At 41.5% G+C, this 25,676-nt stretch overlaps 1 protein-coding gene across 12 annotated transcripts in view; it reads left to right on the top strand.

The window, feature by feature from the left end:
* Positions 1 to 25,676, top strand: part of GADL1 (glutamate decarboxylase like 1) — a 437,687-nt gene that overhangs the window by 233,628 nt on the left and 178,383 nt on the right. For 11 of the 12 annotated variants that reach the window (XR_011020806.1, XM_068236211.1, XM_068236209.1 and 8 more), the window contains 3 exons: positions 7,307 to 7,386; positions 16,116 to 16,170; positions 22,911 to 23,027. Coding sequence is in view for 11 of the 12 variants with exons in the window: in XM_068236211.1 (XP_068092312.1) it covers positions 7,307 to 7,386; positions 16,116 to 16,170; positions 22,911 to 23,027 (252 nt within the window). In the remaining variant the exon portion in view is untranslated. The remainder of the gene's footprint in view (positions 1 to 7,306; positions 7,387 to 16,115; positions 16,171 to 22,910; positions 23,028 to 25,676) is intronic. The other variant, XM_068236219.1, reaches the window with a different exon arrangement.

Genomic DNA, 25,676 nt, shown 5'->3' with positions numbered 1-25,676 from the left:
TTGTCTAATTAAGCGTTTCCTTGCTAGAGGCTAGGTAGATATTTCCTAATTAAATGCCCAAGTTTCTTTGGGCTATTCAACATAACTGGTCTATTCAATGTAGACAATTGTAGTTTCCTTGCTGGAAACTGAATGCAAATGTAATTTACATTGACATACAGAAACTTAAAATAGCAGCTTCCTTCAGCCAATTGACAATTATACCCCCAAAGCCAGACAGCTTCCGAACATACATACACATCTGAAATAGTACACAGCAATCAGAAAAATGACAAATATGGCTTCTGTATTATATGCAATATCACAAATGGCTGCTATGTTATGACACCTCCGACTCCCACATAGCAATAGAGTGCATAGTCAGCAGCACAACCCGGCCCAGAGATGACACCCGAGGGATTGGGAACCAATCTCCGACTGGCGGCATCAGTCAGCCCATGTGTACAAACCTTAAGTAACAAGGAGTAGCTCCCCTATTAACACCTTTGATTTAAAGATTTATTTCAAACTGTAGTTTTCTGAGGAACGTTCATTGTTTTCCCTACATAGGGAATTTTCCTAATAGATTTCTTTTGAGTAGTAGTTAAAATGGATCAAATTGCCTTTTATCTCACAGGAAACATCATGAAAAGCTAACTGCATTTGAGATCTAATAAATTAAAGCAATTGGAAGTCTATAAAGATATATAGTATGTAACATGTAATAATAGAGCCTATTAAAATGGGTGCCCTATTCACATCAATACAAAATCTTTTCTCTCTTGGAGCTAAACGTATAAAAAAGGCATACCGTAAATATAAAAAGTCGCATCCCAATCAGTCTCTATGCCCCAATCTATTGCGACGGCTCTGAGCCTGGCCCACGGTCTTCACCTATAGACAAGCCCCCGCTTGAATAGGACACGTTATTTGTCTCCTGACTACGGTTACCCCAGGTCTTTACGTGTAAGGCATACAGACTGAAGTAGAGGGGACAATAACCCACCAGAACCCAACTGAGGCAAGTAACACAGTTCAATAGTTCATAAGTATCATACAGGGCTATTACCTTGATTCAGGAGGATAAGGCCCTCGGCGTTGATTGCCAGTAATGACAGTTGTATCAGGAACAGGCAGTGAATGATCCAGGCAATATATGAGAGTGTTCATACAAGGTCCACATGCAATGTTATTCAAGCAACAGGCAAGATTAGTTCAAGTATAACTAGAGTGTCCAGTAACAAGCAATGGTCGGTCCAGGTAGCATGTAAGAGTATCCAGTTAACAGGCAGAGATCGGTCCAGGTGGCAGACAAGAGTGTCCAGAAAACAAGCAGAGGTCAATCCAGGTGGCAGTCAAGGGTATCCAGTTAACATGCAGAGATCGGTCCAGGCGGCAGGCAAGAGTATCCAGTAAAAGGCAGAGGTTGGTCCAGGCAGCAGGCAAGATTATCCAGGAATCAAAGCAAGGGTTAATAACAGCAGACAAGAATAGTCAAATACAAGCCAAGATCGAGATCCAGTAATTCAACAATGTGAGTGCGCACCCAGCAACTAGCCACAGCTATGCTTATCACGGGCAATGACTGGGAGCACTCGGCAAGCTTAAATACAGCTTCCTTCCAATCAGTGGCCCTTCAACACAGCTTCAGCTTCCTTCAACACAGTGGTAACAAGCGCAGACACCTGGAAGTGACGGATTCCACCTGGGTCTCGGCGGAAACACTCTCAATGACAGGCAGGTTCCTTATAAGGGGTTAAAGTGGTCTAACACCCAGCATTTCAACTTTGCTTTAAAAGATTACTTACAGCTTAGAAACTATTATGCCAGATTTTTTTTTTAGCAGAAATTCACTGAATAGGTTAAACATGACATTTTAGTCTTGCATTTAGCTAGAAATCCTCCTCCGTGCTAAGGTTTAGATACAAATGTATCTATTTACAATGTAAATAAACAAACACCTCTCTGAGAGAGCACTGAGGGCTTCTCAGACCTGCTTTTCAGAGGTCTATTTGCATTCCAAACAAAGATACATTTGTAACTAAACCTAAGCACGGAGGCGGATCTCTAGCTAAATGCAAGACTAAAATGTCATGGTTAACCCATTCAGTGAATTTCTGCTTAAAAAAAATCTGGCATAATAGTTTCTAAGCTGTAAGCAATCTTTCAAAGAAAAGTTGTAATGCTGGGTGTTAATCAGCTTTAAGGTTAGTTGTCCATGGGGGGGGGGGGTTAAGGTTAGGTGCCCACGGGGGGGGGAGGGATTGAGATTAAGCACCACCAGGAGGTTAAGGTAAGGCTAGTGGTGAGTAAATTGGGCATCGGTTATATAGCTGAGGTATTACATAGCAAATTAGCTAATATTTAAATAGGGCTCATAGCTGAGCTCTAGCTAACCATTTTTCGGGTATAGCAGAAACCAGATCAGAATTACAGAATGATTGGATTGGGTTAGGTTAGGTGTAATTTTGGGATGGTTGGAATAAAGGCATGGATTATGAAGAGGATAGAGTTAAAAGTAAGGGTGAGGAGATTAGGGTTAGGCGTCGTGGAGGGGGGGGGGTCACCTGGAAACTGGGCTGAAAAACCTGGCAAAACCACCATCGCAAAGCTGAACATTATCAGTATTCTACCTATTAGTATTAGTATGACTTGGTGCCCAAATTCTTTCACATCTCTGTTAAATGTATGTGTTTATGCTAAAAACTCTGTCAATGTTTCTATGCACATAAAAACAAAGTAAACAAGATGAAATTATGTGTTTCATCAATCTTAAGGTCACAGTGAAAGGTGTAATGTGGGACTTGAGTCTTCATACGCTAAGTGATGTTCAAGTGATCAAACCAAATTATGCTTACTGTGTGCTAAGTGTAAACATTATATGAAATTATAGAAGCTCTGCAGACACCAATCATTTTTAGCACACATTAGTACAGTCTGACAGGTTAAATGCTATTTATGTCCATGTTTCATATACATGACTATGAAATTCAAAATATGCAACTTTTGCTTCAATTAAACAATTATTACACCACATTCTTAAAGTAATCACAGCTGGTACTTGGCATTATCTCCCCTGATCTGATGACCAACACCATCTTGAAGCTTCTGGTCTGCTACACCACTTTCTGCTTGTGTGCGGCTGGGCCACCTAGTGTGATGACTGACCAGTCACTAGATAACTGCCAGTCACTAGATAACTGCCAGTCACTAGAAATTATCAATGAGATGCAAATAACTTCTTCTTGCATTCAAAATTTCATGTGAATTGTATGCAGCTGAACATTGGACCAATCGTATTTAAAGCTCTAAGACAGCCCCCCATACCTGGTTGGCTGAGTCCTATAGCTTTATTTCCTGTTCATAATGAAATCTTACTGGTGAGGAAAGCGGTTCGCAGTCCTCCCCATCATCCCCCATACATGAAACAGTCATAAAATGAACTGGGAAGGGGCAGCAGAAAGTATCTCACAGTGTTTCCTGAATTGACTGCATCAAGTCTGAAAACTGAGTGTAACGATTGGTGTCAGCACGCAGAGAGAATCTGATTATTGGTGATCTGCAGTATCACCAAGAATGCAGATATATACCCGATTATTGATGATCTGCAGAATCACCGATAATACAGATATATTGCTAACCTCTGGACACCTATAGGTATGTGAGTGTTTGATGTAACAGTAATACTTTGAGTGGTGCACCTGCTGAGCAGGCGATATAACAGTAAATAGACACTGCTCTGGGAGCACAGGAACCTTCCAGCAGCCTGAGGCTCTCCAAGGGGAGGAGTCAGGCTGGAGACAGGAAGGGCCAGAGAGTGAGTGACACCTAAAGGTGGATGTCACTATCTGATTTGGAGACTATCTCTTAAGGGGAGAGATAGCTCTCGAGGTTGGGCACGCCGGGTCGGCAACACACTGACAGATAAAGTACAAAGACAGAAGGCTGATTCGGTATCCAAGTCACGCAGGGTCTGGCAACGGAATATCAGATATGCGAGGTACCGAATCGAGTAGTCAGAAAAGATATAAGTCATAACATATATCAAACAATGCCTATTCTGGGTGCGAGGTCCTTGGTCTCAGCACCCCGGAACTAGTCTGAAGTATACACAGATGATAATACAGTTCCCTAGACTGGGTGCGAGGTCCGTAGTCTCAGCACCCTGGAACTAGTCTGAAAGATAACACAGATGGTAGTACAATTCCCTAAGCTGGGTGTGAGGTCCTTGGTCTCTACACCCTGGAACTAGCTTGAGGTATAACACAGATGATAACACAGTTCCCTAAGCTGGGTGTGAGGTCCTTGGTCTCTACACCCTGGAACTAGCTTAAGCATGAACAGAATACAATTCAAATAATCTGGCTAAGTGTGAATTCCCAGGTCCACCTGGTTCAAACACACTGAAGGATCTGACTAGGTCTGAGTGCTTCCACGTAGTGATCACAACGGCAGACAACTTGCAAGTGACCAGCAGGAACTACCATATATGGAGTAGTGCTCTCCAGCACCACCCCTAATTGCTCAACCAATAGTATCCTGCTCTGGAGTCAGCTGATCGGCGTGGTCAGCTGACTCTTCCTGCTTAGTATAAGAATTCTGCCTCTCAGCGCGCGCGCGTGTATTCCTAAGCCTATGTGCACTAACAGACTCAGCCACACCAGACACACGCTGCCGTGTGCAAACCACCGCTGGACGCGGAACCAGCCGCCTTACTGTTGTTGCATGCGGCGGCTTTTCCGCGTTCTGCCCTGCTACCAAACACACGCTTCCGCGTGCAAACCGCCGCACTGGACGCGGAATCAGCCGCCTGTTCAGTAGCACATGCGGCGGCTTTTCCGCGATCTCTCACACTGAGTAAGCAAATAACAATGAAAAATCGGTCTCCGGCTCCTGAAGACTTCCTAAGCCTCCCGTTGGCAGCAGACACAGCAATATTTGACCAAAATGGTCAAATACTGCTACGGGGGATCCTGCGCTAGAATGGGCACCAGGAAAGGAGAGGGAAGGCTCAATAGGACCCAGAGCCTTCCCTCCCCTTAGGTAAGTATCTGACTTATTTTTATCATGATTCCCAATGACTTTAAGCTCTACCTATTGTCCCAAGTTTAGTTCTTACAACCTAAAGGACAATTGACCTCAGAGACAGATACGTAAACTTAACTGCTGAAATGAGAACGGGGGAGCGAGCTGGATAAAATTAGTCTTCTATATGTAGAGGTTGTGTTGGGTGGTGGAAGTCGGTGCTGCTCTGTGTGGTCCACTTTCAGTGGCAGAGAAATCTATAAAGGACACAGGGTAAAGAAAAAAAGAGTGCATTTAGAAGACTGATGATTAAAGGGAGATCAACCAGTCGTAAACAGATATTACCTGATGTGGTGGCTGATATGCCCATATGTGTATTATCAGCATGCAGGCTTTTGTCCCTCTCAAACCAGGGACCAGGTCAGAAGCAGGCTCTCTGTCCAAAGTGATCCTGTGGTTTTGCCACCACATCAGGTGAGATCTGTCTACGACCAGCTGGACTCCCTTTTATAATCAGTCATCTGAGTGCGCTCTTTTTGTGTTTTTTCCCTACCCCAATTCCTTTATAGAGAACTCATCTGAGAGGGATATGGAGGCTGTCATATTTATATCCTTTGAAACAATACCTGTTGCCTGGCATCCTGCTGATCCTTCATGTATCTCTAGTGTCTGACTCACACATCTGAAACAAGCATGCAGCAAATGCAGTCAAACTTAGGTCAAACATCTGATCTGCATACTTATTCAGGTTCTATGACTAAAAGTATTAAAGGCAGAAGATCAGCAGGACAGCCAGGCAATGTGTATTGGTTAAACGGAAATAAATATGGCAACCTCTAAATCTAGCATGTGTACTTATATTTAAACTCAAATATTATTTAAAGATCAGTTTACGCAGCACAGCTATTACTTTGCATAACTGAATGCAGAGTATGGGAATGGAGTCAGTAGTCTTGAGAGTGGTCTCTTTTACCATGAAGCATATCCAGCTACTTCTCAGGTATATATCTTTTTAGTATTGTTGTAACTATGAATGTAGGGGAGAGTTCAGCAAATATGGACTAGAGTATCTTAAATAGTATCTACTAATGACAAAAGTTTTCAACTCTTGCCTGTGTCATATTAGATGATAGAAATTATTGCTAAAAGGTTAGTGAAATAAAAATCTTTTAACTGCAATCAGGTAGAACATATGCAGTTCAAAACTAATGTTGTAAATCTAGATACTCATGGATTTATTACACAATGTTTTCACAGTAGGTGCTACGGACAACTGGAATTACATGGCTACCTATTAACTTACATTTTAGCGAGTCTCACAATGACCTGTTATGGCTCAAGTAAGAGTTGAAAACTCTGCAACTTTGTTCTTGTACTCATGCAATAGTCGATACTGACCTACTATGTGTGACAGTTCCACTACAGAGAGGTCCTCTTGTTCTTTGATCCCAAGTGTGCCAGCCAAAGCCTCTTCTTCTGATCACTGCTTCTAATACAGATCAGCATTAGGCTGGATGATTGGTGGGAGGCTTTAATTGAACAATTACTGAACAATTCTTCTGTTAGGACAGGTTAGTTGAATTACGTGGCATGGGAAAAAGGAGCAGGAGAAGAAGAGAAATTCCCTCTGGAGTGTCATCACCAGCATGGAATACGTGACCATCAACCATTCTCCATAAGTACAGGAAGTTGCCAATTTTTGATCTGGATCTAGTTGGTCCCACACATGCACAGTCTCACTAATTAGTTCATGAGAAGACCGGTAGTAGTGGAAGTGCCGCGTCAATGATAGAGTGCACATGCATGGTCCAAACTATACAGGTCAAAGGTCAGCGACTTCCTGGAGTCACAGCTTATGCCAGACTGGATTATAGGTAAACAGGGAATTGCAGGAGGGAGCATACGCCACGGTCTTTAGACCTTCCAGATACCATGTATGGCTTCACTTTAATCAATTTATTTCATCTTGGATATCCTTTAATTTGACAAACTGCTGCACTGCCCAGCAGGGATGGTAGGGTTACTTTATTCACCTGCTCCAATCTCTGAAACTGCTGAAAATGTAGTCATGGAGTTTTCACTGATGGTAAGCTCTGATTATGTTGCTTCTTATCATATTATATTGCCCAACTTTCAGTTTTAATTTAGGAAAGTAGGCATGCGCTGCCAATACTTACAATATAACTTAGGTACGTTTGCCAAATATTTCATAATGTATTGCCCAATACTTCATTTAAGACAGTCTGATGTTTCACTGTTCATTTTTCTTTTGTATATACAGTCATTATTTTGTTTTCAACAGTGTCACTACTCCATGAAGAAGGCAGCAGCTTTCCTTGGTATTGGCACACACAATGTGTATTTTGTTAAGGCTGATCATCAGTAAGTGGATACACAATTTAAACCTTCATTTGTTTATTATATAAAGTGTTCACAGTTTTACAGAGTGTCATGTATGTGCTTTCTAAGCATACACATAGCAGTTTTTTTATTGCCTTTGAAGGAATGGGAGTTAGAGTCACATTTTCAGTCAGCCATTACATTTTTGAATCATAAAGAGACACAAGTTTAAATGTTTTACATACATTTAAGTTTAAGTTTTCAATCATTTTTAGTAAAATGGTTTAGAAGTGAACAAATATTAAAGTGATCCTAAAGTAAAAAATAAATAAATGAGTTTTACTCACCTGGGGCTTCCAATAGCCCCCTGCAGCTGTCCGGTGCCCTCGCCGTGTCCCTCCGATTCTCCTGTCCCCGCCGGCAGCCACTTCCGGTTTTGCCGTCAGGAGCCGACAGGCTGGGAACGCAAGTGATTCTTCTGGTTCCCAGCCACAATAGCGCCCCCTATGCTGCTATATGCTATGTGCTATATGCTATAGCAGCATAGAGGGTGTTATTGTGGCTGGGAACGCGAAGAATCACTTGCGCGTTCCCAGCCTGTCGGCTCCTGATGGCAAAACCGGAAGTGGCTGCCAGCGGGGACAGGAAGATCGGAGGGACACGGCGAGGGCACCAGACAGCTGCAGGGGGCTATTGGACGCCCCAGGTGATTAAAACTCATTTTTTTTTACTTAAGGTTCGTTTTAAATAATTATAGCATTTGTGACAACTAGGCATTTGTTTGACATTCAGCCGATAGTGATTGTGCTTAAATGCATTCATTCTGTCTGCTGTGCTGTGTCAAAAATGTTATGCTAGCATTGGTGCCGCTGATTTGTCTCCACGTCACCTTCATTGGCAGCCAGGGTGCTCCATCTTCACAAGTGGATGATCATCAGTATTTCCTGATCTTGTTTACATACAGGCGGGGCTTGTGGTATAATCCATAATGCTCTGTGATAAATGTCACAGCCCCCCCCCCAACACATACACAGTTATGGGACAGGACAAGAAAAATGAATCAGGTACTGTCTGCAGGTTTATTTGTCACCAAACCTTGCTTAGGCACATTTGCCTCTACAAATCTACAAACAATATCAATTGGATACAGTACCGTCCATCTATTCCCTGGTCACCCTCCCCGCTCCCACTCCAGCACCACAACTGTTGTAAGGTTTGCTATCTTTTTTGTATATACATTGTGCATGTGTTTGTACTTTCTCTGGCTAAAACGGATTAAACAGCAAGTTAAATAGACAGTGCCTGGTCTACCTCTATTGTACTTTTCCTGGTCAATTGGATACTGCCAGGGTTTGTCAATGAGAAACACTTTTTCTTGGCATCAGCTCTAGCACACCACTATCCTAGTTTCTCCTAATTTCTCCTAATTGGACCAAAGCCCAATACCAAAAATAATCTTTTTCCGTTTATCCCTACTGCCCTCCTCTCTTCTCATTTAAAGCAAAGGGCTTCAGCTATACATTGTTGTTTCACATACAAATATGCATTTCATGTCCAGAACTTTTTCATGAAATTTAGTACTTCAAAAGCAGTTTAAGAAACATACAATAGACAATATACCAGGAGAGAGAGAGAGAGAAAGGCCATGGCTGTGTGTATGGATACTTTTTTTATTCTCAGAAATGGCCTTCCAGAGTTCCTGGGGCACATTAATTGGTCACTGTCCCTGTAAGAATCACTATATTTGACCATTCAGCGTCTTCTACATTAGCAGTGAGAAATTAGAGGCTTTGGCTGTGACGTAGGGCTGATGCACACCTAAAAGCGCCAGCGTAATTGCAAACGCTCAGCGTTTTTTTTAAATGCTTTTTTCGAGGCGATTCTAGACATGAGCTAGCGATTTTCTAGTTATGACTAGTGATTTTTGGAGCGTGTTTGTGTAGCAATGTTTTATTTTTTGTATAGTAGAGCTGGAAGTGTACAGCTTTTGTATTAAAAAAAAAAAAAAGACGCTTGGAAAATCACTCTGTTCTAGCACTTTTTAAAGCAATTTTCCACTTTCCTATACTTAACGTTGAGGCTAAATCCCCTCCAAAATGCTGCAGGACCCGCGTTTGCATTTGGTAAAAAAATCACATTGCTCTGGTGTAATCCATCCCTTACAACAAATACATTAGCCAAAGCGCTAGCGTTTTGAAAAGCGCTCAGAAGTGCTCTTGGGGCTCGATTCACCATAATGTGATAACTGCTATCACAGCAGTTATCTCACGATCTGCCGCTCGCAATGGTTTTCACGCGCACAGCATTACTTCGTGTGATAAGCAAAGGGTTTGCGCGCGATCACGTGCCTGTTTCACATGAAACGCACACGTGATCACACGCAAACCTTCACTTGTCACGCAAAGTAACGCTGTGCACGTGAAAACCTTGGCGAGCGGCAGATCGCGTGATACCTGCTGTGATAGCAGTTATCACACTATAATGAATCGAGCCCCTGGTGTGTACCAGCCCAAACTAAGGCTGGAGAACACTGGGCAGCAATGGAGAGCCTGTGGATTCCAGCAAGCTCAGATTAGTCTTTTAAAAATGTCTGCTGTAAGGTTCTGTTTTCCTGATAGCTAAAAAAAACTAAAAATTGCATTAAGCACTTAATTTAGCAAGTTCCTTTGCAATCCCACTCTCAGCTTCTGCTTTACCAAAGACAGGTGTAAAATAATTAAGAGGGGAAAGGATGGTGCGGTTTTTAACCAATTCCAGATTTGTGGGATCATATTAAAGAGGGTGTGTTTATAGTTACCTCTAATAAGGCTATTGCTGATGAAGGTAATTTTCATCAGTATGTCAGCCCTAGAGTATGTCATCATCATTATTGTAATGTGTCAGTGTTGCCCCTTGTGAATTGCTAACATTTCTTTCATTGCGTATTGTTTTACATTGTATGACAGATATTAGGAGAGTGCTGTACTCTCTGGCACTGAAAGCTTGGCATTGTCTTGGTGCTAGTAGAAAGTTGACTAGCCAGGAAATGGAAAGTGAAACATTTTATTTTTACCCCTACAAATCTAAAGCCCCAAACCATGCCCCTTCCACCCTCCCCCAGTGCCTAACCCTACTCCAATCATAACCTACCCACCCCCTCCCTGTGCCAATGTGAGGCTATTTTTTTTATTTTTACTAAAATATTGTTCATAATGTCGCATGGACAGTGCTATATCAGTTTATATCATCAACTTGTTACACTATACATAGTCCAATAAATTGTATTTGTTTATTGCTTAAAGGGAACCTGAAGTGAGGGGGATATGAAGGCTGCCATATTTATCTTCTTATAAACAATATCAGTTGACTGGTGTCCTGGGCGGATTGCTCAGAAACAGCCTTATCAGTCTGCAGACAAACTGTACACACACTCTACTATCGCTCGAAAGCCCGCCCATCGGGAGGGTCCGACGGACCCGTCGTTCCTGAAAATACAGCGCGTGTACGCACCTTCAATCACTCACCTGAAACATCTGATCTACAAACTTGTTCAACAGTAATTTAATTGTGTACTGACAATACACACTGATAGACTAAAGAAAAAAGCAAACAAAAAACAAATTCCTTATGTAAAGGCGCGTACACACGCCATAGTGTAGCAAAGGACTGGTCCATCAGACCCTCGTGCTGGGCGGACGTTCTGCCGACAGTAGCATGCGTATACATGCTGTCGGCAGACTGATAAGACAGATCAGCAGGAGGGTATGACGGACCCATTGTTTGCTACAGTCTGGTGTGTGTACGCGCCTTCTCTGAGAACTGTGTACGCGCCTTCTCTGAGAACTGTGGAGTTGATTATACTGACAGAGACAGAGGAAACTGCCGTAAAATTGATGCAGTTGCCAGAGTGACCAATTAAAATTCCTCTTCCATTTAACAGAAGAACCGGACTGGCTGCTTCGCACAATGTTTGTGCTTTAGTTCCTGTTTTCTGTGCACTTGATAAATCAGCCCCTCAGTGATTAACTTATACCACAGATTATTTATATAGCACTGACATCTTCCGCAGTGCTATACAGAGTATACTGTCTTGTCACTAACTTTCCCTCAGAGGGGCTCACAATCTAATTCTACCATAGTCATATGTCTATATATGTAACGTGTAGCGTATGTATAGTAGTCTAGGGACAATTTTTTTTAACAGGAAGCCAATTAACTTATCTGTATGTTTTTGGAATGTGGGAGAAAACTGGAGAAATCCACGCAGACACTGGGAGAACATACAAACTTCATGCAGATGGTATTCGAACTGGGGACCCAGCGCTGCCTGGCGAGAGTACTAACCACTGTGCCGCTGTGCTGCCCCCACTAGAGAATATAGGAAAAGATGCAGGGCCTGATTTACCATAAGGCACTGTAGGCACTTGCCTGATGATGCAAAGATGGCTCACCCCCCCCCCCCCACCCCCATTGCCTCCCTCTCTCCTTCCCTATACAGAGGTTACTCATCAAGCTCTCTGCATTCTACTGACAAGATCTCCCTTCAGTTGTGGCACCACTTGCAACTTAATACTGAGGGCACATCTGGCTACCTAATGCTAAGAGAAACCTCTAGCTATGATAGTCAAGAGAAACCTCTAGCTATGATAGTCAGGAGAAGTAAGGTAGAAGTGACAGCTGGGCCAGCAGCATACTCGTAGTGTGGTTTGGTGGGGATTTGTAGGTTCATAGAGGGCGAAGTCTAAGGTGCCAGGACATCTGTGCCTATAGGCTCCTGTGATGTAAATCCGGGCCTGAAAAGGTGTTTATTAGTTATGACATATCGTATTGTGTCAGGATTTATTCCTGAGAAAAGTCTGACCGTACTCTCAGATTGTGTGCAAAGAAAATAAGATGATTTCTCCTTGTGTTTTATAAATGTACCCTTGTGCTTGTATATTCCTCAAAAATCAACTTCATCTTCTCCTTGGCACATAAGTTTTATGTTCTTCTTACAATTATTTCTAAGATGGGATTTGCTAAGTCACATAGGTTATCAGATTCAGAATTGCATTCTGAACTGTTATACTTTTACAGAATAATGAGGACTGAGTAGCTGCAGCACAATTCAGATTTTGTATTTCATTTTTAAATACAGTAAAATGTTAGAATGACATTGCCGATGCCGAGTTGCTTTGCTATATCCTGCTATATCTTTTTGCTGCACTGATCATTTCACCTGTAGAGATGGCCCGAACGGTTCTAGGCGAACTTCCGGGGGTTCGCGATCGCGGAGAACCGCAAACTTTACCGGAAGTTCGATTCGCCCCCATAGTGCACCATTAGGGTCAACTTTGACCCTTTACATTACAGTCAGCAGGCACATTGTAGCCAACCAGGCTACACTTCCTCCTGGAGCCACTCCCCCCCTTATAAAAGGCAGGCACCGCCGGCCATTTTACTCACTCGTGTGCCTGCAATAAATAGAGAAGGGACATCTGCTGCAGACTCTCTCATAAGGAAAGATTAGTTAGGTTCTTGTAGGCTTCTTAGCTTGCTCTTTGCTGATTCTTATTGCTAAAATAGCACCCCGCTAATCTTGTTCTTGTGATCACTTTTTTTTTTCTGTGTGTCCCACTGACACTTGTGTTGCATAGACAGCCTTAATAAGTCATACTGTGTGTGCCACTGCCAGGCCCAGCACATTCAGTGACTACCTGTGTGTGTGAGACAGGTGCACATTACCCGTCACTGCATATACCTACCTGTTGTTCACTGTGCACCCACCTACCTACGTGAGCTGAACGCATGCAGTGTCACTGTGCCTGTCTGCTACCTGTCTGTGTGTGACAGGTGCACATTGTAATACCCATTACTGCATAAATCTACCTACCTACCTGTTGTTCACAGTGCACCCACCTACCTACATGAGTTGAGCGCACACAGTTTTACTGTGCCTGTCCGCTACCTGTCTGTGTGTGACAGGTGCACATTGTAATACCCATTACTGCATACACCTACCTACCTGTTGTTCACAGTGCACCCACCTACCTATGTGAGCTGAGCGCAGGCAGTGTCAGTTTGCCTGTCCGCTTCCTGTCTGTGTGTGACAGGTGCACATTGTAATTAGAGATGGCCCGAATCTCCGATTTTAGGTTTGCGAACCGCAATAGACTTCAATGGGGAGGCGAACTTTGAAAACTAGAAAAATTTAAGCTGGCCACAAAAGTGATGGAAAAGATGTTTCAAGGGGTCTAACACCTGGAGGGGGGCATGGCGGAGTGGGATACATGCCAAAAGTCCCGGGGAAAAATCTGGATTCCACGCAAAGCAGCGTTTTAAGGGCAAAAATCACATTGAATGCTAAATTGCAGGCCTAAAGTGCTTTAAAACATCTTGCATGTGTATACATCAATCAGGGAGTGTAATTAGTGTACTGCTTCACACTGACACACCTAACTCACTGTGTAACGCACCACAAACAGCCGATTGTGTAGTGTCGGCCGTCCTGGACTGGTGCGCAACATGGCGAGATTGCTCTTCCTCACTCAGTGATGTCAGATAATGTTTGACTGCCTTATCAACTTTCGATGGTTCTTTCTCTACCATTGTTAAAGCTTACATCTATTTTTAACAATGGTAGAGAAAGAACCATCCTTTCCCACATGCAGCAAACCATGTTCCATGGTCAGCTGCCTCCAAGCCTAAGCCTTTGTGGCCTAAAAAGAATTAAGGCCACTTGTACAAATATTTTAATAAAATAGCACCAGATCACCCATTCAAGGCTTATCCCTTAATGGTACATGATTTGGTAATACCAAACAAGTTATCCAGCACTCTGTCAAAGTTATCATCCAGTTCCCCTTCTTAACAGTACTGTATAAATCTTTGCTACAGGTCTGTAAAGAACAATGAGGACCCTCTTCCCTGAAGCAGTCCACCCTGATCAGATATTCTTTGTACCAGAGCACAAAAGAAACGGATAACACCCTTAGGGCTTGTGCACATTTTCACATTGCTGTAAAATTCAGGTGGCAGTGTGTTTTACAGAAATACATGGCACCTACATAGTTACATATAGTTACATAGTTATTTTGGTTGAAAAAAGACATACGTCCATCGAGTTCAACCAGTATAAAGTACAACACCAGCCTGCTCCCTCACATATCCCTGTTGATCCAGAGGAAGGCGAAAAACCCTTACAAAGCCTTGCTTTCTATGGCAGTGCTGACCCCATTCAATACACTGTATGGGACAGGATTGCATTGCACTCAGAAATGCATGCAGCAGTGTGTTCTGGGAATACATTGCTGTGCAGGAGTGTGCCCATCAGACAGTGATGTACCTTCTGATGTCCCTGCATATCGCACACTGATACACGTTGCTGAAATGAGCACAACACATAAGCATATAAATGTTGTGAACAGGGTTAGGTTTAAACAGATCCCTTGCTTCATGTTCTTAACAGATTCTAAAAATGGAAGCTGGAATTCTTTTTTATGGAGGAGATGCTTAGAGCTCAGGATTAAAGCACTAAAGCTTTGAGCCAGATCCTTTCCCTTTACTCATCGTCAAAACTCAGTGGCTGAAATGCTTTCAAATCCTGTAAAAATCAGTAATGGCACAAAACAGCAACGTTCCCGTCCCACACTTATACTAACAGTATATTAGTCCTAAAATTTTCGCTCAGAAAGTATGAGATAATAGAGTTATTACAGGGATTCAAAAAGGATTAATCCAACAGAAAATATCTGTATTTGCAGGTTTTATAGTTTTCTAGATTACAATTTCCCATCTATTCTTAGTATAAACACTTAGCGAACCAAAGAAACCAAAGTCTTTCTCTTATTACCCCCTAGTGAGGCCAATTGAAAAACAGGAAACGCTTTTAATTTTAGGCACCACTACCATTTAGCCACTACTGATATATTGGTTAATTATCGAAATTGTACTATTGCACTCTAGCTGATTCCAATACTAAAATATTGGTAATTGTTACCAATATTTTACTATCTCCTAACCTGACTCTCTTCTTACTTTCCTCTAATGATGCCTAACCCTAATCTACCCCCCACCCTACAGTCTACGCTGATATAATTACAATGATTATTGGGTGCTGCCAGGGGCTCAAATTACCCCCTTGGTAGCGGCAAAGCCCAAATTATGTGCTTCAAAAGGGAATTCTCAGAGGCAAATTTAAATAAGCTCTGATAGGAAATTATCATTGGAGTTTGCTGCTATTAATTACAAGATGGCTAAACCGAAAGAAAGCCTTAGTGGGAAATTCAACATTGATGCTGATACTTTGCAAGTGGGGAGAGTTTTGTTGTCAACACTTACAAGGTACGCCCAATACTGAAAGCTATAGTCAGGGGAGGAACCCCAGCGTTACTGGTTCTGCCTTCTAGAACAGCGAAACTGTAAGATTGATTAGGTAGTTAGTAAGGCTTGAAAGGGGGATAGTCATAAATATGATACACATGCATACACTGGAGATTAAAGAAAAAAGTTTTAAAAATGCAAAGTCACATGGCAGTGAAGAGTGAAGAATGGTAAATATGGAAATGTGCGTGTACTATTCCCTATGTATTTCAATGGAGATGATAATAGGCCCTGATGTGCAGAGATCCACAAACGCTGCAGTGGCGTACTAAGCTAAGAGATCATGAACTGAAATGATTCGGTTTACTAAGATCAATCTGTTTTTTTTTGTTTGTTTTGCTTCATTCAGTTATGCTATTGCATCTGTTTATTGTATATTTCTGATTATGTTGTCTAACTCTTTTCTAAAAAATTTTATGTGTTATTTCTAGGGGCAAAATGATTCCAGAAGAACTTGAAAAACAGATACAAAGAGCCAAGGAAGAAGTGAGTGTGTGAATGAGCAAAATCCAAAAGTTTCTTCTGTACACTTGCTTCACAGTTCAGAGCTCAAAATAAAACTCGCTAAAACATTTTTATATTGTAGTTTTAGATAGGGTAGGTTACATTGTCGCTTTTCTTCATTTTTCTGGATCATCATCTGAGAAGAGTCCCTTCAAGCCCGCTTCATGGTGACTCGAGAAATGGAATAAGAGAGGATAATCTTCTCAGTGGGGAATCACTGAGCTGTTTTTAAAATTGTTTTTGTATCTGTTGACACAAGAGAGTTTTTTAATCACTTTATTTGTATGGGGTTTTAGTTCGTTTGTTTTTGTTCTGTTGTTTTGTTTTAGCTCTTTTGCATTTTTTACTTAAAAACTCTTAGGCTATTTAAAGTTACTGTCCAAAATGAAGACAGCTATGTACTTCAACTTGTCTATTTCACCTTAGTCCTAGACACGCTACTGCCCATAGTAACTTAATTGAGTTATATATAGAACAATACTGTGCATGTTGCAGAGGCTCCCTAGCCTCATCTGAACTGAAGCCAAGCAAGCCACAAATGAAACGTATACTATAAAATTCAAGAAGTCCAGGTGAATTTGATTTGTATTTCCAGTAAGCATACCAAGACCTCCATCAATAAACAGTACACCTATACATAAATGAATATTTGTTGAAAAAACGCCCTATAACATTTGGATCATTGCTACATGTACTAATGGCATGTTATGTTTATGCCAACCTTTAGGGCTCGTTTCCACTATCGCGAATCTGCATGCGTCCAACGCATGCAGATTCGCACATGTAATGCAAGTGAATGGACCTGTTTCCACTGTAGCGTTTGCGTGGTGCGTTTTTATGAGCGGTGAAAAAACGCACAAAAGAGCCAACGAATTCGCCTGCTAGTGGAATGCATGCGAATCGCCGCTAATGTATTTAATAGGGAAATCGCATGCGTTTTTTTACGCGTTATTTTACGTGATTACGCATGCGATTCCGCATAGGAACCAATGTAAATTAACACAGGCAGTGACATGGTTAAAAACGCACATAGCCTAACCTATGCGAAATCGCATGCGTAATCGCGTAAAATAACGCGTAAAAAAACGCACCTGCATGCGATTTCTTCTGCGGTGGAATCCAGGCGATTCCGCACCGCTACAGTGGAAACGAGCCCTTAAGCTTGTTACAAAGGCAGCTCCAGAGTTGAAAACTCATCCGATTAATTAATGATGCAGATGAATTGCATAGGATTAATGGATGATTTAAGGCAGGTGAGGCAGTGATGAAACCTAATTAACCACATAATATATAAAAGTTAGATTTGCCAATAATTAAAGAGATGAGTTGGAAACCTTGTGCGATACCAATCACCACTTATCACAATAAAAATTTGAATAACCCAGTCATCTTGCAAGATTTATTGGGATGAGGATGAAAAGTGAATTTTAAAAATGTCTTGTCTGAAGTTGGAGACATGCACCAAAATTCATCAGCGTGGAACTGTCAAGCTTCCAAATATGCTCATTAAGGATCATTGTCATATTTAATGTAAATGTTTTCTAATCTTAATTAAATTGCGGTGTAACAATTATTCGTACCTGTGACTGCCGGTTTATTATTTAGCTCGTTTTACAGACTAAATCTACAGAATTAATGTTTGAAAAACAAAAAAGCTGTTTATTAAAGTAAAAAAAAATCTAATTACAGTTATAATTGTAGTTTTAAATTACTTGAGGTTAACTAGCTATTATAATTAAGGGCTTATGTGATTATTTACAATGGGTAAACATAATATTTTAACGCCATTGCTGTTTTTCTTTGTATCTAATCTACTTTATTTGTATAGTTTTATTATTTATTTATATCCTTCTTATTTTTATTTTACCTTTTTTTGTTTTGCAATTTTTCCTTTTAAGGGAAAACTATTGCAAACATTTTTCTTAAATTTCAAATACATACTTATAAATGTACATTTTCCCCAGAGAAAAATGCAATATATTTTTTTTCTCCTGTCGTATTCACTTACAGTAGGTAGTTAAAATCTGACACATGTGACAGGTTATGGACTAGTCCATCTCCTTGTGGGGAATTCTGAGGTATTTTTTTATTTACATAATCACTTACTGAACAGCAGTTGCTCAGCCCAACTGCCAAAATAATGTGCAAATGAGTAGGGAAGCTGGCTAACAAGGTTGCATAGATCATTTCCAGGTAGTGCTTTTGTAAGGAACAAAGATAATACTGAGACTCTCCTATGAGGAGATGGGACCAGCCCAAAATCTGTCAGAGCTGTCAGCTTTATACTATCTATTGTAAATGACAGCAACACAGGAAATAGTACTTTATAGTGCATTTAACTCTGGGAGTAATGTACATTCTATATGTATGTATTTTAAAGTTTTCATGATTACTGGCCTTCTAAAGGATAACTGCCCCAATATGAACATTTCTGCTTTGTCCTCATTTGCCAAACTAGCTTGCATAGCTGTGAATAAAATGGAATAGCCATCACTTGAATGATCCTTGTTATCAAGGCAGGTTCAAGGCTAAGCACCTCTCAAACCAGGAAGAAAAGTTTCTTCCACAACTAGACAAAAATGGTGTGAAAGGGAGCACATACATGGTCACAACAGACTGTGGGCAGGTCCAAATTATGAACATAGCATGAAAAGTAAATGTCTATACTGTAGGTGCCATAGGCATGCTATTAGTGTAACAGATTTCGATCCTTCAGCCATACCATAGACCTCATATTACTAGGCTACAAGCAAGCAGCATTGCTAATTATTTCATGAATTACCAGTTGCAGCCTTGAAGGAAGGGTGAGCCATGTTGTAAATGAACTCTCCAGCTGTCCATATAAATTTGCCCTTTGTCTCTCAAGGACTCTGTTGAGTTTATTTATGCATTTAAGTTTGAAAATCTTCACACCTACTGCAACAACCTGAGTTAGGGCTGGTACACACCAAGAGCACTTCTGAGCGTTTTTAAAAATGCTTGAGCTTTAAAATGCGCTTGGCTAATGTATTTAAATTGGATGGAGCACAATAGAGCAATGAGCTTTTTTCCCAAATGCAAACGTGGGTTCTACAGCATTTCTGCTGATTTCTGAGTCGATTCAGCCTCAATGTTAAGTATAGGAAAGAGGAAAATTGTTCTGAAAAGCGATACATCAGAGCGATGTTACAAGCATTTTTGTTCAGTTACAGTTGTACTGTAACAAAAAATAAAAATGCTACACCAAAACACTCCAAAAATCACCAGGCATGTGTAGAAAATCGCTAGGCTCATGTCTAGAATTGCCTTAAAAAAACACTTCAAAAAGTGCTGAGCATTTGCTTTTACGCTAGCACTTTTTGGTGTGTACTGGCCCTTACTGATTTTGGTGTTTGCTTTTCAGAAGGCAAACTTCTTATTCCCATCCATGTATGCTGGTGCACTCCGAGGATTTCATGCATGAGGCAGGAAAAAACGATGCAAAAACAATAGTATAGAGAGACTGAGATGTGTTGCCACAGGGAACTGTAACAGTAGAAAAACACCCTCTATGCAATTTAAAAGTTATAATAGGCAGCTTCTGATGAATGCAATATTCTCACAGTCAGATGATTGAAATCTTGTCAGGGAATTGGGAACACAGACAAGGCATGTTATGCTGAAAAGTATATGACAATTAGATGTCTGGCATTTCCTTGCACCAGTTATACATAATGGTCATGAAAACCCTATCTGATTCAAACTGGTGGGTCATAATCAGAGAACATAGGTCTTTCCTACATGGATGGATAGTGTACTGGCAAATAAAGAGGTCACGAACATCAAATTTCCTATTTGTGAACGTCTAACTCGAATTTCCGGAAAAGTTTGAGTTTGCGCAAACCGGGCAAACCGTCATATACTTCAATGGGAAGGCGAATTTTAAAACCTACAAAGACTTGTTGACTTACAAAGACTTACTTGTTTCAAAGGGTCTAACACCTGGACTGTGGCATGCCGGGCGGGATCCATGCAAAAAGTCCCACCAAAAATTACAGAGTTGAGGCAGAGTTTTAACCCCTAAAGGGCAGAAATCACAGTACATTCCTACATCTGAGGAATAAAGAGCTGCTTTTAAATGTCCAGAGTGGTAATGTAAGGGTTATGCCTGCTTCACACTGATAGATCAAATGCCATGTGTACCGATATTGAGCGCTAACAGGTCTGTAAGGCCTTTAGCTGTGTGTGGTGCTCTTTCTGTGGAGTATCAGACAGACACTGAGATATGCAACAGGTTAGGTCAAACACAATACAGTGATAATAACAGATGCCCTGGAGCAGTAGTTAGTAGTCTGCTTGTGTGCTGTTATGTGGCACACAATTAAATATAACTAGAAGTGGGCACAGGTGTGAGTCAGTGCCAGTGGGCTCTGTCTGTGGGCAGACAGACTGACGGAGTGTCAGACTGTCAGACAGACAGTGAGAATATGCAACAGTTCAAACACAATACAGTGATAATAACAGATGCCCTGGAGCAGTACTTAGTACTCTGCTTGTGTGCTGTTATGTAAGCACACACACGTAACACTAGAAGTGGGCACAGGTGTGAGTCAGTGCAAGTGGGTTCTGTCTGTGGACTATCAGACAAACACTGAGAATATGTAACAGTTCAAACACAATACACTGATAATAACAGAAGCCCTGGAGCACTATTGTGCTTGTTTCTATTGTGACACACAATTATAGTGGGCACTGGGCGTAATGGTGGGTGCCTGTGGGCTATGGAGTGACACACACACACACAAAAAAAAAGCAGATGGATGAAGTAGACCTCAGAAGGACTGTTTGGGATGCTTTAACAGCAAGTAAGTCAGCGAGGATCAAAATAAACAAGCCTAGCTAACGCTTTCCCTATCTCCAACAAGCTCTGCCCCTTCCTCTCACTATTCAAGCTGAAGACAGACTGGAACATGGTGGGTGCTGCAGCATTTTTATAGGGGGTGGGGAGGCCGTGAGGGAGTGCAGGCTGATTAGCTGACATACGCCTGCTGACTGTTATGTAAGGGGCCAAAGCTTAGCCTGATGATGATGTATGGGGGCGGGTCCATTAGTGCCATGCTTTCGGCACTCGTGGTGAGCACAAATACCCTATCTTCGCTGTATAGTGCTCGCCAGCGAAGCGTTCGGGCCATCTATACTGGTTAAAGGCTCTGCCTCTGACATAGGAGACCCAGGGTTCAAATCTTGTCTGTTTCTGTTCAGTAAACCAGCACCAATTCAGTGAGGAGTTCTTGGGCAGGACTGCCTAACACTGCAGGGTGGCCTCTTGAGTGTACTCTTACATCCTGCAGCTCTCAAGCACTTTGAGCCCGACAGGAGAAAAGTGCTATACAAATGCTGGAATTATTATTATTACCTTTCCAACATCCAGTAGGAAAAAATAAACTGGAATTATTCTGTTGTCACAAGGAAACGTGAGATCTGGGTTCCATGTTATATCACTTAACATATTAGGTTTAACATCTTTTACTGACAAACCCCAACCTTAGGTCACCAATGTCCACTAAAACAGTCTCCTTGTGGGTCAGTGATAATAAGATTGGGTACCGGCAAGGTAACATGAGGAGACAGGGGGACCACCACTGTGGATAGTGAAGAGGAAACTGGGATTGTAAGCCAAATAGAAAGTAGACATCATAGGGGATATCCGGTTAATCTAGTGCTGTACATTCCAAACTGAGACATTTCTAAACACATGCCCCTCTTGGGACTCATCTCACTGTAGGTGGCATTTTGCAGGGCTGCAGATTTCCCTTTAGACTTGCACTGTAGGAGAATATATATTAACTTTAGTGCTAGCTACATAGCTGCAGATGCCAAAGAGAAGTAGAATGAACCATATGATGTGTGAGCTGCCATGGAAATTTTGGATAAGAAAATGTGATGGCATTATCATGGTAATGTAAATGACCTGAATGTGTGGTCATCTTTCATAGCCTAGATATTACTTAGGCACATAAAAGGCTGTAATGAGCTAATGGACAGAGCTCGAGAAACAATGATCTGGAATATAAAACCTGTTTTATTTCATTACTAGGCGTGTTGGATAGTGGATGATTATCACATTTGCTGCACTATTTTCAAACATTAGCAGTGTTATGCAAATTTGCTCTAGCCAGGCAATATACATTTTATAAATACTCTGTATTGATTTTAAAAAAAATGGCAGTGAGCCAGAAATAAACCTGCTCCAACCACTTCTGCCATGGTCACCTCCTTCTGTACCATATCTGCTGCATAAGAAACAAAGAATATCTTACATACAGAAGTTCAGTGTTGCAGGCAAAGCCAAAGCCGGATTTATACTTTGTACCCCTAGACCAAGTTTTATTGTGACTCCCCTTTCTCATGCTGTAGTGCCCCTCCCATTCCATGTACAGCCGTCTCTTCCATGTGTATCATCCATGTATGCAGCCCCTCTCTTTTATGCACAGCTCCCTTGAGCATCTTTTTCCTTTTTCATGTGTTGATCCCTATTGTCACCCTCCTCTTTTATATGTAGTGACCCCTCATTCATCTCCAGGTGCCCCTTGGCCTGAAGCCTCCCAGGGTCTTGGCCTTTGTGGCCTTTCTAGTAATCTGGACCTGGGCAAAGCAAAGTTAATCCGAAACTTTGACCAAATAAGACTGCCAGATTTGCATGGTAAGTGCACCTGACTCAAGCAAACTCACCTAATAAATGTCTGCCACTATTTGTGTTACAGGGAGCCTTGCCATTCCTGGTTGTTGCAACATCTGGCACTACAGTGTTAGGAGCATTTGATCCTTTAGACGACATAGCTGACATCTGTAACAGACATAAACTTTGGTTCCATGTTGATGTAAGTAATATTTAATATATATCAGCATGCCAGACAATGTTGGTTTTTGATTAGATTTTGAATAAGAACAATATTTTTTAAAGGACAGGAAACATCTCTTTTCTATTCTTTATATTCTGTGCTGAAAAATGTTTTTTTTTTCTTTTAACAGCTAATTATGAAATATTACCTATAAATATTCCATTTCTCCTAGTCATTGCCACAACCTTAAAAGTTTTGCTGAATTACAAAGGCATCTCTAGATATCTGCACACTGGATATTTCTGGAGACGCCTTTGTGATCAATCAAGCTTGAACTAGATTTTGTTCAGAATTTTTGCCTATACAGTGGAAAAAGATTGCGGCCCTGGCCTGGGCTATTCAATCTACCTTCTCTCCTAAGGTTTCTCCTAGGTGATCATTTTTCTTCTCATGTTTTAAATAACTTTTCAGCACTTTGCAATTGAAAAAGGTGAAAGAGTGCTGCCAAAATTAAATGTAGTATTTTCATGGTTGCTGGTGGCCTAAAAGGCATTTTCTTGGTAAAGTGGCACAATATCACCTAGGGGAAAAAGTGAATTGAATAAGGGTCCTTCTCTGGGGCATATTGAAATACAGTGTAGTTGGCTGAAATTAACATTTGTTGGATTTCAGTTTTGTGAAGGTTTTTACAGTGAGATCTTTGAAAACTCAGGCTGTTCTGTTATTATTAAAATAAAAAGTAAATGACTGGGGAAGCTGCATGCATCTGTAATCACATGACCACTTATTTATTTATACACTTCTCAAAAAGCCTTTGTGTGGTTTGATATGATCCAGTTGAGGATGGCAAATCTAAACCATCTAATAGGAGAAAACTGTAAATGATTTGAGTCCAGGTTTGCTGGATCACTTATGATATCCCAACTGAAGATGCTAAGGTGCTCTGGTGCCTTAAAGTGTACCCAAGGCAACATGTGCCACGATGAGATAAATGTGTATGTACAGTGCAAAACATATTAATAACTAGACTGTTTTACTTATTTTATTTTGCTGCCTGAGTTAATTTCTAGGCATGCAAGTGACGGCTTGTTGGTACCTCATCAGGAATATAGTAAAGCTCACAGATAAATGAATTACAGCCAAAAAAGTTTTCCTGGCATAATACAACTTCTGAGGGCAGGAAACAGATTTAAAAAGTGTATGTATTTTAACTCTGGAACACTTAATAGACTGCCATTGTGCAAAGACTAAAACATTCAATCTCCTTTGAAAATGTTTAAATATAAAATAAAACCATGGAACATCTAAAAAAAAAAGTACGTTTTTGGATTAGAAGGATAAACACAATTGTTTATCTCATTAGTTTATATTCACCTTGGGTTCACTTTAAAGCAAATCTGTGAGGTCCGGGGAGGGGGGGGGGGGGTAGTTGGATACTTACTTCAGAAGAGGGCCACCTCTCGACCCTTCAGAAGCTTCCCTTGTTCTCCTCTCGACCTCTAATACCCTCAGAAGTTCATGGCCATACTTTCATACATGAACAAGGGCAGCCACACTGCAGGATGGATCATGTATGCATGGTAGCAAATGGGAGTCAACATTCAAGCTCAGGGAAAAAAAGATGAGACCATTTCGCTCTGTGCTATTCTGCTGGTGTGAGCCATCTGTGCCTGCACAGTGCAGCCAAGCTCTATTGACAAGTACTTGTCGACAAGCTTTAGGGGGTTCTAGTGCTGGATGGGTGGGGCGGGGGGGGGTGGACAGGGGAACGAGGCAGCTCATTTTGGCACCTTCTTTAAGCTCCTCAGCAGTGGCGTAGCTAAGGAGCTGTGGGCCCCGATGCAAGTTTTACAATGGGGCCCCCCAAGCACTCTATACATAACAATTGATATGGCGCACCAAAACCTGCCAATGGCAAGTACAGTGTCAGGGGTGCAAGAAGGGGGTGGGGAACAGTTTGTTAATGATTACTACTATTCAAAGTATCTATAGAAGTGAATATTATGAGTACAGGACCAATAGAGAGCTAATATTGCAGTTGAGGAAACCCTCTGGCCCTAGGGCCCCGATGCGGTCGAAACCTCTGCAACCCCTATTGCTACGCCCCTGATGCTACAGTCACAGTTACAGAAATGCAAAGTGTGAAACAAAGTAATTTCTGCTTCCAAATCGCCTCTGATAAAAACCAGTGGCTGATGATTGATATTCTTATAGCTTTACCCAAACCTACATCACACCCAACAACCGCCTTTTTGGAACGGATCATTTGGCTGCCCATATTTAAGTATAAGTAAATACCATCTATAGGCAGATTTTGCATTAGTGGTAATGGGACACAGCTCGAGTACCCCCGAGTAATTTTTATTGGTAGGGTGCAGCTATTCTGACATGAGTGGTCTAATCTCTGGTACATTTGCGAGCATGTGGGGGCAGCTTTGATCCAACTTGCAAAATGGCCGGGTGCCCACAACGTGTCTGTACAGGGATCAATGACGTATTTGTATATCACTGATCATCCGTATTCGCAGCCAATGCTGACCGTAGAACTATTAATCTGGAACTCAAACAAGCGTCATCTCTGCTTCACTTCACAACAAAATGTCACTGCACATGTAGGCTAAAAACTATACATACCTATGCCCAAGGAGAAGGGTATCCTTTTAGCATACAAGGGTTGTATAATAAATA

The sequence above is a fragment of the Hyperolius riggenbachi genome, chromosome 5, assembly GCF_040937935.1.
Source record: "Hyperolius riggenbachi isolate aHypRig1 chromosome 5, aHypRig1.pri, whole genome shotgun sequence".
Classification (NCBI taxonomy): domain Eukaryota; kingdom Metazoa; phylum Chordata; class Amphibia; order Anura; family Hyperoliidae; genus Hyperolius; species Hyperolius riggenbachi.
Note: the sequence above shows the minus strand (reverse complement) of the source record. Positions and strands in the feature narration are given on the sequence as shown.